Here is an 18,763-nt window from a genome sequence, read left to right on the forward strand (position 1 = left end):
ATGGAGCACCGTTCAAGATGGTAGAACACTGTGGTATGGTTGCATGGATTTGCCTAGAAAGCAGCTACCGCTCCTTTACAGTTCAACCTCATTATCACAATTTATTATTTTCCTCTTCTTTTCCTCTGATGCTGGTTCTTTCCATTGGCTCCAAGTAGAGCAGTAGGAGCAATGAAGCCTATAATACAATGTAGTGTCGTCTTTACTCCTACTACACACCAGTGTAGTAGCGAATCCTAGGGGAGGTCGATCATATCTCTTCCCCAAGAAAAGCGAGCAACTAGGAAATTTATGTAAATACACCTTAAAAAAAAACCATAGGTGGAGAGTGCCTCTCCTTCTCAGCCTGCAGGTTGTGGGTTCGAATCCACTTGTGGCAACGATAGATGCGAATATATTTAGTGGTCAATTAGTTTAATTGGGTGAACCTGGATTGGCTTGAAAATGTGTGGTATCTGATCTATAGAGCACAGTTGATCAACTGTATAAGCTGCCAACCTTTGGGATGGTTAAATATAAGATTAATTTTAAAACTCTAGATTTTCGCCGAGTGACGTATATATATATACGAAATCTACAAATAAATGACGTCATTAGGAACGAAACTGGGAAGTCAAGCTTGATCATGTGCTCTGCTCGCTATTCATGATGGTAATGGATGCGTAAGTCATAGGAGGAGGAGAAATACCGAGAGGAGAGGGGGGTGAACTCCTGTAGATTAGTTGGCTGATATGTTAGGCTGGTTCACGATAGTATAGTGCGAAGGCTCATGCGACGTGCTGGAACTACGTAATCGTTTTATTATTATGTTCCAAATAATACAGTCTGTACACAACACCGAGCAAGGACGTCGCTCCCCTGTTATAAATGCTTAGCGAAATATTCGAAATAATGACATTAAGAAATCTTAAAATCGGACTAATTTTAACGTGAATGAATCCCACCCGCGAAAGTCAATTAGCCTAAAGTAGATTAATATTAGTACCGTGCGGGCTTTTAGAATTTCGTAATCTGGAAACTCTGCCCGGGAAACCAAACATGGAACTTTTTTCAAGCCACTTCAGGCCTCCAACAAGCGGGTGCAGTGGTCTCACACGAGGCAATGAAATTCGTCTCTTTTTTTTAAAAAAACTGTCAGTTCCATGTCACATAAAAATGACAAAGTGTAAGAAGGGTGTTGATGGTATCCGTGCGATATCGCGAGAAATAAATTGGCAACTATCTTAAACAAAGAAACATTCAGCTATCTTGTATCGTGGGATATGCTTCGTATTTGCTGGCGGGGAATGAACGCGCCATCTTTCATCTTAAAAAAAAAATTTATGCTCAAAAGGTGCACGAATCATTTCTTATACACGCAGTGGATAGTGGTAAGAACATCTTTGCTCTCAGCAGGTATTAGTTGCATGTAAGAGAAATCTCTTCATCGAATAATTCATCTGCGAAATGTTTTTGTTTTCCCATTTCATTCCACTTTTACTTTTCATAGTGCTTCCTCTCTCTCTCGTATTTATTCTTTACAGCGATTTCCTTCCTCTCCCCTCAGTCTCCCTCCTCTATTTCCCCCGAGGTCTCATTATTTCTTACTTCGTTATTCTTTATTTATTTTCTCCAGATGCCGTGAGATTAGACGCACTGTGTTTTATATTTTTGTCTCGTTTGGAGGGAACTGTCTGGAAATGGCATTTTAATTGCACTTTCCTATTTTTACTCCAACCGTGTTGACACGAAATCACTTTAGTATTTCACCACTCCATATAAAAGATTTCCGAGTACAACAGTTTCTTTGAGTAAGCTCTTAAATTATCATCTTAATTTCAAATTGATGTTTCTATTTGATCGACTTCGACATAATCGACTAAGTGTTTTAAGATGAGTCCGTAGCGCACTCGACATTTTCTTAGAGAAGAGCGACTATAAAAAACAGTTTTCTGAAACTAGAGGAGAGAATAGACTCCATGTCATTCTTGCTCTAAACGGGCTTCTAAAAACACACAACCATATTGATGTTGGTTGCGATTCGGGTTAAGGTCGAGGAAAGTGAGTCATGATCCGTGCTTTTTCTCACGAGAGAAAATCTGAGTTCTCCGGGAAAATCTCTGTGCCATCTTTTTTCATGGCCACCTAACCTAGGCTCATGAAAAATCGCTAGAGAAAGTTCTCCATTTCCTCGAGAGTATTCGAGCCCAGCTGCACAACAAGAGGCATGAAGACCGATGAATGCACTATGAGAGCGCTCAAAAGGAGAGCTTGGAGTTTTCTCCCGTCAAAAACATGCACAGTGAACAATACAATTGACAGACTCTTTATGGGCAACATTTAGTAATACTGTGGGTGAGATAGAGTATGAGATAATCCGGAATACTACGTGAGAGTTACGAAGAGAGACAGAACTACTTCAGGTCCTTAACAAGAAAGATATGATTGGTATTAAGACGGCCATCTGACGACTTTCACGATGCCAGTTGAAAGGACAGAGTGGATAAGCATCTTACTATAACAGGCCACCTCTACTTGTGGCACCTCCTGGCCATTTCGCCTCGTATAGATAATTCTGACCCATGCTAGCCTTACAGTAGAGGGACAATTGGGTTTTTAAGAACCATGTTAACCGACCTTGACTCAATAACAATATCTTGCTATTATTCATTTAAATATAAACGAAGTAAACAGTTATACGGAACTACAGTCTGCTTGATATTTGCAGATGAATTTTCGTTCGTGGCACCAAATGAGATGCAAAATATTTTACGCAGTAGTTTTTAGCTGCAGTTCAACATTTCAAAAATAAAAAATAAAATAAAGGTAGAAAGATTGCTTATACAGGGTGGGCCATAAGTCATAGAACATACCGTAGAGAGGGCCCGTCTTTGTGAAGCCGAAAATAGAAGGTATTTATGTGATCTAGTATGTTCCATAACTTATGGGCCACCCTGTATCTTATGAATCTGGACCAAATTAAATCGCCTGTCATAATTCACGACAATGAACTATCAGCTAGACAAAAAGCGATAACGAATATTCTTGTCTCTCCAAACATCGCTAGTTTTTCATTAAGCACGATAATGGACAGCTCCGCATTCTGCCAACTTCTCCAGTACCGGAAAATTTTTCATCTTGTTAAATATCCTCTCTTACCTTTCACTCTGCACGTTCATCTCTCCTAAAAAGAAACACGATAATGGATATACTCTTTGAAAAGAAAGCACTTTCGTAAAGTTTCTCTTTTCATCTGTGACATTCTTTCTCTTAGTTTTGTATAGCACAAACTAAGAAAACTTTCAGAATATACAAATGAATGAAACGAAGATTTTCAGACACTCAAATGGACTTTATGGTAACAAAACTACTTGTTACAAGTTCTGTTCTTAGAATTTTCCCCACATGTGCTTCGTGAGCGAGTTTTACCCGTACTGCTGTTTCATAAGAAATTATAGTTTCATATATCTAAGTAACGCCAAATCTTTGGAAAGAAAGATTCATTACTGGCCGCAGCTAAATCATCCGCTCTTTCTCTAACTTAAAATTCTTTCCCTTGTACAAACAAAAACACACATAAAATCAAAAACATACCGATCATCTGCTCTGAACTATCAACTCAGTCCATTCCTCATCAGAGATATATTCGGTTTTCATCGTAGCCTTTTCTACCGACTATGTCCTTTGACGTTTTCATCCGAATCGGTGCAACTATAAATTTGATGCTTTTTATGAACAAAAACATTTTAAGACCAACTTAAAATGTTTTTGTTCATAAAAACATTTCAACTGTAAGAAGTATTTTATCATTACTTCTTACAGTTGCATTGCAATTTTCTCGTAACTACTCATGTTATCCACAGTATTCGAGTTTATAAAACGGCTCGTATATGTGAATTATCATAAAAATGAATTTGCTAAATTTTGTTTTCATGACGGAGTGTTGGAGCCTTGGCTCTCCAACCGTCACCAAAGATGTTAAGCAAACCCATAAAGACATTCTTAATAAAGTAATCACGTACGCCTTTCAAGAAAAGTGAAGTCGAACAGCTATCCAAACATATGGAGATACTCGTCACGTACTGCACGTAGCACCAACAGGAACAGCAAATTGCGTAAGATAGAATGACGGGGTGGGGGACAGAATGATGAACTTATCAAGAATTCATTTAAAACAGAAGACTGAGTACACATAAAGTAAATAAGAAAAGTTGTACGGCAGCGTTGATAAGAGGAAGAAGTATTTGTAAGATGGCGCCTTAGAGAATTGGGTTTTGCGGGTCAATAACCTTTTCGGAGTTGTTAACTCGTTGAGAAGAAAGGATGGGAAGCCATTTCAAAGCGTTCATGGAATTAACAAGAACTCGCTAGAAATGCGGGCGTTTTATAATGTTGAACAGGAATACTGAACATACTCTGCACCTTCGCTCTTTTCATAGGTGAGAGTGACCGGCACCATCCCATGTGGTCCTTACATGGCTATGACACAAATAATTTGATTTCAGTAAGGAAAGGGTTGCTGAAAGCGAATCAGCCGTGAATGATGATTTTCCTCGCGCATCAGCAAAAAGCATTTGATGGATATTCTTTTGGCATAAACTTCAAGAAAGAACCTTTCCAAAACTAAGTCGAAGTGCAAAGTTATTGACGTTGTGTGTGTGTGTGTGTGTGTGTGTGTAAATATTTAATAACACTTTTACAAATGTTGAACAGTACGTTGATATTCAGTATTCAGCTATCATGGTTGGGTTATAATTCTGTTTGGACAAGTATCCGGTTAAAGGAAATTCATCGAAAAACAATTCACCGAAAATTTTAAAATTTCGATAATGTTATGGTAAAATAATCCATTTAGAACAAAAAACTTAACCATGCAGACTGCTTCTTGTAGTGCAACTTCTACTAATTCCGCCAAGTCAGAGAGTTTTTGTAATCCAGTACATAATTTGGACACATTATTTCTTTGTCGCCCCGAATATAGCTGAACTGAAAACTGAAACGGTTCGACATTTTCTTGTAAACGTTTCAAATTGCGAATCTAAGTAAAATTCATCCCATAAAAATTGCTGTATTGAAGTCGCATATTACTACTAGCAACAATAATAATAATGAATAGTTCAGTCGGAAAAAACAAAGCTGTTCAGTTAGAAAGACCTGGGTACTTGGATCCCATTTACGCATAATTTTTATCAGTCCTGTTCTGCTAAAGATAAGTTAGAAGGCTGGGCTTTTTTTCTGGAAACAGGCAAATCAGTCCCATGAACAGACATGAAACAGTTTTCGGACAAGAAAGACTATAAGAACCATATAATTTTTCCCTATGAAAGTAGCATTGTAATCTCCTTATTCACGGTTCAGGTTTTGTTCTAAATGGATCAATTTTCTCATAACATTTTCGAAAATTATAAATTTTCGGTAAACTGTTTTTTCGATGAATTGCATTTGCGACGAATTGTCGTTCGATGAATTGTTCATTCGATGAACTCTCCGGATACCCAAGTATCCACGTTATGCAGTGACCAATCCTCGCCTATCCAAGAAAGGTTGAAACTCAATACACTACGTAGTATCAAATTGGAGGAGTGTATAATCCTCTCTGGATTCGGAATATGATTTTATGCGACTTTAGCTCTTCAAATAATCATGTGATTTTCCTGGATAATCTAAATAATCCCGATATCTGAAAAGTGTCTTACTTATAAGTTGGTAAGGGGTAATTACCAGATTAGCGTGGATGAGTTTCATAGAATATCTGGAGAACGAGAGGCCATCCCTGGAATTTGTATAAGGTAGGTGAGGAGTATATCTTTGCATGGAGAGTGGCAGGTGATTGTAATGCATTGCCTGAGAGTGTGCAGGGACAGTGAATGCATTTTAGTTGAGGTACGATGAGCTGTGCATGTGAGAGTGGGACCTCCCACGATGAGTCTCTTGACCCCATGGAGGTCTGTTGATAAAAATAAATTGCTGTGCCATATGGTTTGAGATTGGAAGTACAGCCTGTCGATAGCATCCGTCTGGAGCCGTAGATATTCCGCAGGGACCAATATTTTACGAATATTACTTCCAGTACAGTGCCTAATTAGCTAACAAAAACTGTGCTTCCTAAAAGTGTTCCGATTAATTACTTAAATAGGATGAACCGAGCGTTTCTGCTTACTGGAGGCCTGAAGTGGATTAAATAAATCCATGTTTCGTTACTCTTCAGCAAAGTTCCCGGATTATCTAATCTTTACCCCTAATCTTTTGTTTATGGTTTTAAACGTTCTTATGACATACTGATCAATTGATTTCAAGTTATTACCTGTAAATCGCGATTAAAATTTTCTTCAAAATACTGAGTAAATTTGAAAAAGAAAAAAAAAGTTTATATTTTAAACACTTCCGTTCAAAATTGCTAAGGAATTTTATACCGAGAGGGAAAAAAACTTCTAATAACATTTGACTTACCATCTGAAGTGTTTTTTTGCTCGGATTTCAAAATTATCAACAATTAGGAGGAACCCCCCCCCCTTTTCGTTTCTGTAACTAACAATGCGTTATTATTATTTTTTCCCCCAATCGAACACTTCAACGCCTACAGTGGATTAGAGACGAGTATTATGGAAGTGATATACTTTAGAAACACATTTATACCTAAACAATAATGAGAATATACAAAAGACCATCTAATTCACTTTCAGTTGAAAAGCTCTGATGAAGGTTCTCCGCATATTAGACTGGATTCGAACTCGGGTTTTTACATCAAAAGGACATCGTCGAAACCAAATGAGCTGCAGAGGCCTTCAGAGTGAACTACTCGACTTGAAAATATAAAATAGTATATGAAAATTATAGGGAGCTAGACCTTTTTTTTGTGACTCCTACTAATGAAAGGTTGTAAAGGTTAGCGCATTATTACTGTGCGTGGGCAGATTTGGTTTTCTCCCCCACCTTTTGGGAACACAAGTGAGGTCTAAATTTATCCATAAGATGCAAGATTTGTTCTGAAAGCAGTGACAATCAATTAAAAAATTATTTTCCTTTCCTTCAACTATTTTGAATGTTTCGCATATATTTTGAAAATCTGAAAAATGATCTTTTTTTTCCCATATTTCACAAAACTGAAAAATATAATTAAATTATAATTAAAAAGTATTTCGAATGCATATCATCTTAAATTCATTTTAGCCATTGTTCGTTTGTTACTGTCTAATGCCTCTTATAAGGGTTTTTTCTGCAATAGAGTAACATGCACAGTCCAGTGAAATTATCACACTCCTAAATAGTTCGTCAACTCCCTGCTGTGGGAAATGTTGCTTGACATACTCTATACGACCTTTGAACGTTGCAGGAATTATTCTGTATCACGTCGTCAGCATTACTTTCCGCAGAACTACGAGTGAGATTTCCATAGATGCTCCTTACAACTCAAATTTGTCAAACTGGACGGCCATAGTTACACCAGGAAGTCGCTGTCGTTCGACGAACCACTCTCGAACGAGATCGGCAACATGAAACTGCATATTACCTTCTGGAACAATCCTGTCCCGTTTGGGAGAGCGATTATCATGTAAATGCTATTCACAATCATGTAAATGTTGTTATGCAGCATTTACAAGTATCAGGACTTTAGAAGATCACAAAAAACATCACTCATACCATAACTCTTGGTCTCCCACCCATTTATCTCCCACGCGTTTATATTTAACCATGATACTGGATTGATTCTTTTCTCTCCAGGTTTTCGCCAAGTCATGGAAAACGAGATTCATCCAAAAAAAAAAAAAAAGGCAACTTTTCCCCCCTCCAATTTACAATGATATCTCTCTCTCTCTGATGCAAGTACACTTCATATCTAATCATCTACAAACTGTAGATGATTAGCGCAAGTATGGGTATCTTGAGTGAATGCTCAACTCCGGAGGCCTATAATAGAGGAAAGTAGTACATTGGACTGTGGTATGGGAAATTGGCATTCATCCCGTGGTTAAAGAGTGTGATCGGCCTTTCCATAAATTTTCATCTATGAGTTTGCACATGGTGGAACTAACCTGCATTTACCAGAAGAATCGATGAGGTGCGGGCGCCATTGGGGTTGTGACTGCTGTTCTGCCCAATATCCTTCCACTCTTGGAACTACAGAACTCAGCGAACAGCCTAAAATATTACAAATTTATGAATATTGTCAGCTTCAATAAGTACCCCACAATCATGTCTTTTTTTTTCTAAGTCTGATAGATCAAGTCTGTTGCCCACGTTGATCATAAACTTGAACAGTACTTCTCTCTCACACACACACATCTCGAGTATCAACATATACTGGCTTTCACTGAGAGACGAGTGCCACTTGGAGGAAATGGCCAATTGCGAAATAAAGGGGGTGATCATAATATTTTGGTTGGACTGTCTATTAAGTTCCAATAACCTTTCTGAGCCATTGGCTACAGTCAGAATTCAACTTGGCCAACTGGATCAGAAATATATTTTCGAAAATTTAATAATACAATCTCGAGAATTATCTCCATCAAGTTAGATCCGTCATCGGCATCACCGATTCATTTATTGAAAATGAAACAGGAAATCCCTTACAAAGAAATCGTCATATACTCAAGTTAATTCAAATCTAAAAGTTAAGATCAAAAGTTCGGTTTGAATCTTTGTACTTAAATTTCGAGCATCACTCTTTTCTTGGCAGTGATGTAGTCGACAACATTACGATGCATTAAGTCCCGACTTATTTAATTTCAAAAATCAACATAATATACATGCGACGAAATAATCTATCAACATACTCGTAAAATCACGATAATAATAAAAAAAGGGAAACTACTCAAGATTGCCTATTTCATTATCTTCTATTTAATATTTAAATTCATGGAATAGGAAAATAGCGAAAACAAAATTTACGAAATAAAAAAAAATAATATAATATAATTATGCGCAGATATTCAAATACTAACAAAAAAGGAGACTTTTGGACAGTTCAATGTTTCGTGCACATTAACTAACCCAACCTGCAGTATAAAAATTTCCACAAAAAATCTGAATAACGTTTCTTATTAGCAAAAAAAAAAAAAAAACATGACAATTTTGAAGTTAACGCAAAAATTGCTTAAATAACAACAGAGCATTTTCAAATATTAAATTCGAGGGCATTGTAAATTTTAAGAAATAAAGCCAGAGAACCGATTTTATATAAAAAATCATTTAAAGTAGAATTCATAAAACATCTTTAAGTTTAAAGAATCTTGCATATTTGTTTTTTCCCGAACAGCAAATAACTTTTCATTCTATCTATCCAGCTTATTCAGGTCACTCTCTCAGCTGTTTGATATTGATCAGCTAGTGTCTGGAGGATGTTTCAGGGAGAAGTGCAAATAGTATTTCTATTTTATTATCTTCTTACTTGCACAATCCATGTGAATTTGGACTAAAAAAAAGCCCAGAAATAATCCCAAGCATCTAACTGTACAAAACAGATAAAGATCTTTTATTTTCATCCTCTTTACGGCTTAAGCCAATTAAAGTTTCAAACGCCTACCTTTAAAACGATAAAATCCATGTCGACAAAACTTGTAATCTCTCTCTCTTGTTCTTTCCGAATCCTCTCTCCGATCGTTGTCTAATCCACTCCCCCGATCAAACGTGGATCGCTGTTGACATGCTGACTGCTTGTTGCTCTTTCTCGTTGTCGTGCAAGCAAACAGACGCCAAGCAATACGAACGCCTACTGAGTACCTTCCGAGTTCTGGGGTGTTCGCTAAGACTGGGCTCCTCGGTCGGCCCCGTGAGTAGATATAAAAAGGTAGACACTAGTTACCAAGCCTTCGCCGCGTGTAGCGACATCCTCCTACTTGACGCAACACACAAAACAAACAACTGACTGCAACTAGAACGCAAGCTGGCCCAGCACACACACAACGGAGAAGCGCAGACGCAAGGCAGATACGGGACCTGGCAGTACCGCTTGCGCTTTGCTCTTCAATGAAGCAACACGTTGGCCTCTCTTCCGTTCTGTAACTCTTTTTGTCGACTTCCTACTGCTTTTCTTTTCAAAATATTATTGCTGCATCTTTACAAACTAGCATGGTTTTGACTTCAAAGATTTGTTTCATTAGTTCAACCACGCACAAAAAAGGAAGCGATGATGACTTTCCTCGATGCTTTTGCACACGAAACAGCGATCAGGATATAACGAGGAGATCATAAGAGCAGAGATGCTAAATCGATTTGTTTACCATTTACAGCTTAGCTCTCAATTTCCGTCGGCTTGCTGACCGGTCAATAACATATCAGATGATATATTCAGGCAGAAGGCACCGATCAGGCGCCCTCCCCAGCTTAAACCCGTCACCCTGGCAGTAATACTGCTGTCACAGAGAGGTGTTTAATTAACATCGCTTCACACGTTGACCAAGTGAACACTACTAAAGGTGGCAATACCCCTGCGTGATTGACAGCCGCTTCATAAAGTGATGTTTATTCTACGGACGCTTCCATTCATGCCGAAATCGCACACCGTTCGTAGAACAATGTTGTCACAAGGCTGACCGGAACACACTCTCTAATAATCTGTTTCGGACACTTCGCTTGTTGGGAACACACTGCGATGGATGGGAGGGCTTAAATTAGCAAATCTGTTTATACAGGGGGGTTCCCATAAGTCATGAAAGGGTTTAAACATTTAATAACTCATAACTAATAAAAGAATCCAGGTTCTGTATTTCATTATAATAAAAAATAAAAATAATTAATAAAAAAGTTATTAAATGTTTAAAACCCCTTCGTGACTTATGGGCCACCCCGTACGTAATGTTTAAAAATTGGATGTGATCCAAGGGTCGGCGTCTTTTTTTTTTTTTTTTGTGGGCATACATGTTGTGAATGTTTCTAGGTGGCCGATTTATCACGTGGTGTGAGACCACTTGTTGGAGGCCCACACTGACTCTGAAAAGCACCATGTTTGGTCTCTCCCCTAAGCGATGTTTCCAAATTATCTGCAGTTCAGTATTAACATTTATGTGAATCACATCCATGACAGATTGTAATCCTAAGATAGATTATTAATAATAGTTACCTCAGATGATCTAAGGTTTAGATAATCGGGATTCGCTTGCTCTGGAGACCAAATATTGATTTTTTTTTCTTTTTTCAAGCAGCGTGTGGCTTCCGATAAACAGGATGGGGAGTCTAACAGTTGACAAAGAAATTTATCTACCTTCCACAAAATATTCATCCCCATAACGGGATCCGATCCGATTCCTGTTGATTGGAAAGTAGCCACGCTAAACACTTGGACAACCAGAGTGCCTTCAAATAGATGCGAAGCAAGCATTTGGTCATTGAGCTGTGAAATATTCTGAAACAAACTATGAATATCCTTGAAGAGTATCTAGAAGATTGTGTGTATAAGCTGCTTTAATACATCCAGGGATTTTCTAGAAATATAGGGAGAGGTGATGACTTTGAGGAAAAAACTTCCGTAGAAGGTCTCAATCCTCAAATAAAGGCTGAGTGACTAGTTAGTCTGTTGTTTAGTATTATGCAGATACAAGTAAGGATAATAGGCAAAGTGTGCTGCCCATCATATTCATCAGGCGATTTATTTGTCTTGTGCGGGAGGAGAAACCCGAATTTGCTCTCGTAAACTCATTTTTTTCATTGCGCCTTCATAGCCAAAAGGAAAAACTTGTGTTCTGTAGCAGTAATACATAGTATGAACCAAGCCTCTAATAACGGCGAATTAACATCATGTTCGGTTGTTATCATGGATATTTCATACAAAAAAAAAAGTCTATCCCCATAGTCGGCGATTAATACTTTTTAATACAGAAAGTCCCTGTTGTTTCCTATACCCTCCTTCATACTTCACTAGTCTGGTGTATCGAGTGCGTAATAATATCTCATCCTACAGGTTGCAAGCTCGAATCTCACTGGAGCTTGGGATAGTTGCGATTGTTTTTACTCCATTTGCGAGTTCTTCATCCAGTTCAATTGGGGAGCTGGAATGGCTGAGAAAAAAGCTCCGTGTTTGGTCTCTGGAGCAGATTTCTCGAACTATCTTGAAAACAAATCAAAATAATATTTTTGTCACGTGCTGCATACGAAAAACGATCGGATTATTTATCCCTCGTCACCGTACTAATCTGCTTTAGACTTACAGGATCCATCATCAAAGGGTAAAAATCAAAACGAAAGATGTGTCGCATGCACGGTCTTCCGGTTGGGACTCACCGGTTCCGAATGAACTGACCTGGGAGGGACATAATAAAGTCGATCTGGAAGCGAGCACAACATCTTGGAAGATGGACTTAATTATCTCTAATGAAATGATAGATTTCTTTCCATGTTACGACGATTAAGTTGCATGCGGAAGTGGTAATAATATAATGTCATTGAATTTTTGAATTCTAAATAAAATAAACAAAAAAAGAAAGACTGGAGCTAGTAAACGATTGCTAGTTTCGTATTGCACGTCGAAATAAGTGGTCGAGCTCAATAAAAGCTCTGAAAATGTCAGGTTAATGGAAAAGTGAAATTAACTTAATTACCTAACCACTTAACTAACAGTTCGAACAAAATGAAAGACTTTCTGTTTACAACCATTAGAGATTAAAAAAAGTTCTGATAATTAGTCTCGACAAAGATTCTTTCGCTCCCACACGGAAAAGGAGATGGTCCGCTAAAGTACGGCCTTTCTTTTCGAAGCACATCGTTAATTCCCTTCTCACTCCACAACCAACGTCGTCAAAAGGAGTCCCATGATCTTCGTCAGTTACGTCGTTCTCTCCTTTCTACATCAAGTATAAGCTATTGGTTTACGCTCGAGAAAGATCTCCGCTGCAGGCTTGCTGGTTTCTTTTAAATTTTGTTTCTCAGCGATTGTTTCTTTATTGCGACAGCAATTTTCTTGATGCAACTTGGGATGCTCTGTGGCGGCTCTGCTTTCATTAAGTAATTACTCGACCAAAGCGAAGAATAGAAAAAGAGGGTGTACTAGAGAACTGAAACATCTTTTAGTTGATGCATGTTCGGAGTCTACAGTCGATCCGATTTCTGCTCAAACAAAAATCAATATTTGTAAAAAAAAAAAAAATAAAGAGAGCGAGAGAAAGAGAGAAACCACATTTGATGGTTCAATTGTACTCAAAATAATTCAAACATTATTTATCTTCTCCCATGTTTAAATCATTCCATTCTCAATTGGGACAAGCGTATGGTAACTATCGCTTTACCGGGATGAAAACAGGAGTTAACGAATGAAAATCCTGCTATTTCCTGATGAGCAGACTTTCCCTATTTCTTAAAACAATCAGTAACAACATCACACAAAGTAGATAAAAAAGCCCTCGTGAAATGAAGTCAAATACTATAAAGAATCGATGAATGCCATTTTTAAATGCAGACTTCTACCACCACCTCACTCGCTCCAAGGGCTCGTATACTTGCAAGATAGGAATCAAAAAAGATCGATATCACTCAGACCCTGAATTGTTAGCGTAGTTATGTTAAGCATTTAGGAAGCATTCCCCGAACATCCTGTTTACTACTAATCTTTCTACACTATCCATATCTACTCCGAATTACCCCCCCCCCCCACTATGGTGATAAAAAGGGACTTAAGTGGAAGGCAGTTTCTCTTCTATCTACTGGAATCTCAAACTGGGACATGCGAAATAGCAGGATTTTCATTCGTGGTGTTCTAGAAGTGCTTCAAGTTTCGCATTTAAAGTTTTTGTCGCTCAGCAGCCTAAATTGCCCACGAATGGTAAGATCGATAAACTTTAAATAGAAAGTAACAATTTACGTTATTTCCTTCTCAAAAATCTGTGTATCAGGCTACATTTCATCGTGTTTTTCCTTTGTTGGTTTCATAATTCACGTAATGTTATTTTAATTACTTCTCGTGTTCTGATAAGACACACTGATTGTGATCTAGATAACATCAAAGAAATCAAGGCAATCAGCATGTTAATTCAATTTACACGCTTCCAGACTGGTACGGTTGCTTTTTTTTTTTTTGTTAGGAAAACAATCGGAATTTTTGAAAAAAACAAAACAAAAACGGATAGATGCTTAAGAGCTGATAACTCAGCCATAATTTATTTGCAATTCAAAGTGAGGTTTAAGTACAAGAGAAACTGCGTCCTAACAACAGTAACTAAAGTGATCCATGAAATGAATCCAATCCCTTAGAAATGCGTGGGATATTGACAAGGGTGCTAAAGAATTGTACAAGAAAATCAACAGCGCCTCTGATTTGGCTGCTCAACTTGTCTCAATGCATGGAGTTTCAACTTAGTAGGAAACCATGATAATTCTTATAAAAGTGGAGCGAGGGCGGCTAAAGCAATTAATTATAGAGTAATCAGTATCTCTGGAGTGGATATTAAAGTATCGAAAAGGCTAATTAGAATCTGCATCCAGAGGTAGGTTATATTCTATAGAGGGCCACGGATAGCTTCTTTATCCTCCACATACACCAAGACTGCGTTAAGGATATATCTTGCTTTAACAATCTGTTCATGTTCTATAACAGCAGAGATGTACAACAGTACTTATTTCGCTATTTGACATGATAGGAGGTTATACAACTTCAGAGGAATGACCATAGAAAGCATTTGTGAAAATGGGGAGAATCCTCACCAATGCCTGTCAGTCTGCCAATGTGTGGCGGTGGCCGAGTCGAAGAAAAGGAACGTGACCAATAGCGTACCACAGGGTTCTTGACTTGGGCCATTGCTGTTTAACGTACATATTAATGATATTGGAACTGGTCTGGATTATAATGTACAATTTGCCAATGATGTAAAGTTAGGACGGATGGTAAGGATAATTTCCGATAGAATCCTGTAGAGTGATCCAGCAAACTGGTCATGTGGACAGCGAGCATCGTTTCAGTGTTGCAAAATGTAAGGATGTGCATTTCGGATTGAGGACATCGCAGGCAGAGTATTTTCATAAATGGTAATTTGCTACGAGTCAATGAAGCTAGACACCTGGGGATGATGGTAGACAGAGTTCATGGGAAACGTTAAATTACTAAACAGTTAAGTCACCACATCACATAGCTGTGTTCAGATATGGCCACCAGCAGAGAGTAAGGTAACCAAAACAATATAGGGGCCTATGGAATTTTGCATATGATCATGAATAGACCGAGGGAATGTGATCTTTAAAGTTTGAGTAACAGACGGCGGAGACATCATAGAAACAATATTTCTGAAACAAAGGAAATAATACGCCTTCGTCGCTCAGTCAAGATCTGAGTGTCCTTTGGATGAAAAGACTTCTGTTGGATTTCCGCATAGGACAGGACCTCCGATTTGAAGGCGAGTTAGCTATCATGAGAGTAATGAGATTTATATAAAGCTAAATTTCTTAAGTGTCAGATGGGCCTGAGCGTTGCACTAGAGAAGTGAACAGTTGAAGCCAAATCGCTAAAGTAAAATCTACATTTAGGCGAAAACCAGATTTCTAGACCCCACCCCCCCGTTAAACTTCGTTGATCTCCGAAAAGCACGTGATTAGCTAACAAGGATAAACTATTCAAAACACAGAGTTAGCGTAATGTAAAGAAAACTTCATAAATGCGATATTATTTGCGACACAAGTTGAATATCAGTAGTTAGATGCGTGCGATATGCGGGGAGATGGTTCGATGTTAAATCACGTATAAAGTAGGATTACATGTAATGCCGCCGTAATTCATAATCGGTATGGGATAAATGGTATTTTAAACCTAATATTAAAATAAGAGGTTTATTCGTACATAATGTTATCAATATTCTTGAAAAAAAAAAACCGACTCAAGTCTTCAAAAGTCTTTAAGCAAAGTTATTTAAAAGCTTTGGCAAACGGCGTATGAAAATCAGCAATAAAAAGTAACACGAAATTAGGTATTGAAGTTATGTAGAAATATTGGAAAGCAACTTGACATTGTTTGTATTTAAGAAATAATATCAAGTGGAATAAATGCATGTGAAATGATATATAGGAGAATAAAGATTAGCCAAAGAAGTGTTTGGGGCAAAAATGAAAAAAAAGAAAAAAGAAACCGCAGAGGATGATTAAGATATAGGTGGATTAATATAGTTAGAAGTGCTTCAGAAATGAGTGCAAGAGGATCCAATTAAATACCTGACAAACATCGACTTGGGAAAAACGTCGATCAGGAAAGGTTTTGTTAGAATGTGTTAGAATTTCAGACATCCCCTTATTTAGTGGCTCGATGTCGTGCCACTAAATAAGGGGATGTCTGAAACAAGTCGGAATCACAGGCGGTTACCATGATATCTGATACGCTATGAGGACGTGTATTATCACGCGATGTGTTTAAATTGTCGAAATTACTTTTTTCTTCTTAGAAAGTTTACCTTGAAAAGGATAAACTGACATTTCGGTAGAATATTAAAGGAAACGGTAGTGCAATAGATTAGTAACGCCTTGAAAACTTGTGAGTGTAGAAGGAAACATTTATGTCTGATTGCAACAGAGCAGACATCTTACAACATCGAGGAGAACAGAAATAAACCCACAAGGAGCTTGAATGCATGTTATATCAACCGACGAATCTCCACATTCTCGTAATTAAGGTGCAGAAAGTAGCACTCCATCCATTTCCTCTTAGGACGGAGCCGTGAAAGTATGTAAAAAAACAAAGCCTGGTTGCTTGCTTTTTCTACGCTTTATTATGGAGATAATCATCGCTCGCGACAGCACACAGAGAAGTAAAAGGCGACTAATTTGTACATCCGGATAGTGGAAAGGGGGACCGAAATATCTGTCCACATTTCCATGCGGAGTGCGCTATTTGGCGGTTTATAATTGAAAACATGTTGGCTCGATGTTGTCCCACTAAATAAGGGGATGTCGGAATCACAGGAAGCTGCCATTTGTACCTCATTAGAGATTGGTGGTGGAGAACTTGTATTCAGCAGAGCGATCGTATGTTGCATCATACGGAATGTGGTGGCTCCGAGCTCCTTCCGGTTTTGAAAAAAAAAAGCTCGGGAATAAGAGTGATGTAGTAAGAAGAAAGGCAAGTTTATAAGAAAATGTTGCATCTTAGTTTTCTTTGTACGTAAACGATGTCCCGTATTATCTTCTCTCTTTCAGATTATAGTCGCTATGTAATTTATATATCTCTTATACAGCGGTTAAATGTAGAAAAATCGAGAATTTTTCTACATTCAACCGCTACCTTCCGATATTGTCTTATGGCTGTAGCTGCGTGTGTTCACGCACTATTTTGCCTGATCTGGGGACAAAAAACCCGAGTTTCAGGGTGAAAAAACTTCCCCTACCTCCGTATGAGACCGGTTAACTCACCTTTAGTCGAAAGGGAGCAGATAAAGGTTCCTCACGTCGCTGACGGGATTCGAACCCAGGTATTTCTGACCCAAGGGCTTCGTCTATACTGACTGAACTACGGAGGCCTAGGAAAAGACATATTAAACTGAAAAAAGAAAGAAAAAGTACATTTCTAATCCGTAACATTTCTGGAGCTCTGCAGAAATGTGTATTTATATCAAGTTTCATGCAGGCGTAACTTTTTTTCTTTTCCATTTCTACAAATAAGCGTGAGGTGAAGAGGGGAACATTGTAAACGTTGTTTGTGTTTAAGCAAATCGCTGTTAGAGCGGGATATCCAACAAGCTACTTCGTAGTCAGTAATAAAATATGAAGTCAAGCAGCCAGAAATCGTTTTTGTTTTTTTTTTTTTGCATTGCACGTGCTCAAAAAGGAGTTTACAGCTTTCTCATTTCGGATACACCCATGTAGCTCATTAACATAAAAAAAAAAAAGCTTCAATTCTAAATGAGCACCATTTTCGGAAACAGCAAACACTTCAGAAGAAAATAAAATAATGAAACCAAATCCAAATAAAGAAATCGAGAAGTGTTGCGGTTTGATACGCGCACAGAAAGAAAGAAGCGGCGATCGAAGCTTTAATTGAAACTCTGCCAGCAGCGGACGGATAAATAAAACATGGCCTTACTTTATGGCGAGTCATAAAATCCTCTTTCAGAATAATCACGTTAATAAGCGTGGCATTGCTAATGCTGGGCGTCATGACAACGGCGTGTCTCTGCAACCCTACACCCACTATAAATACCACTAATGACGCTATTAATATGCATTCAGCATTTTGGTAGCAATTCGGAAGAGGGATACCTGATCCCTTAATAGCTGTTGGATAGCTTACTTCGTGCAGCGACCTCTGGAGGTTCATAAATCTCTTATCAGCTTCATCAACGGCCACAGAACTTGAATACTTCGCTTTTAGTCGAACGTTTCCTTCTCTCTGTCTCACCCCCTTTAACACTTCTATTTGCAGCATTTCATGTCAGTGTTAATGATTCCGATGACACCCAATTTTGATGAAGATTACAAAAGACCAGAAATCTTATTTATTCCGTGTTAATGTTTTCTATTAAAGAATTACTCCAAATTAATGTTCTGGTAAAAATCATACGTGATGCAGGTAATTCTACACACTGTTTTAGCCCCTATAGCTCAATCAGTATCAGCGTTGACTATAGTTGGAAAGAACCCGAGTTCAAACCCCATTTAAGGCGACCTTTATGAGGGATTTTCAAATTAAGGTGAATAGGCCGGTCTCATACGGAGATGGAAAGTTCCTCCCCTCCCGGAAACTGATTTTTCATCCTGTACGAAATTAACAACGACCGGTTGCGCACACTCAATTAACGGACATAATCACTGGCTTCACAGTCTTAGTTGCTTTGGCCATTATTTAAAACAACTACACGTTTTTATAATTAGGTTTACTTCGGCA

The 18,763-nt window shown here is 38.1% G+C and overlaps 1 protein-coding gene across 1 annotated transcript in view; it reads right to left on the bottom strand.

The window, feature by feature from the left end:
* LOC150108852 (E3 ubiquitin-protein ligase PDZRN3-like) overlaps positions 1–9,756 on the bottom strand; it is a 152,573-nt gene extending 142,817 nt beyond the window's left edge. The window contains exon 1 of the mRNA XM_090403760.1: positions 9,503–9,756. Coding sequence (XP_090259886.1) covers positions 9,503–9,523 — 21 coding nt within the window. The 5' untranslated portion in view covers positions 9,524–9,756. The remainder of the gene's footprint in view (positions 1–9,502) is intronic.
* Between the last annotated feature and the right edge of the window lie 9,007 nt (positions 9,757–18,763).

Source organism: Typopeltis vanoorti, chromosome 2 (assembly GCF_054136105.1).
Source record: "Typopeltis vanoorti isolate ZY-2024b chromosome 2, IOZ_Tvanoo_1.0, whole genome shotgun sequence".
In the NCBI taxonomy this organism is placed as follows: domain Eukaryota; kingdom Metazoa; phylum Arthropoda; class Arachnida; order Uropygi; family Thelyphonidae; genus Typopeltis; species Typopeltis vanoorti.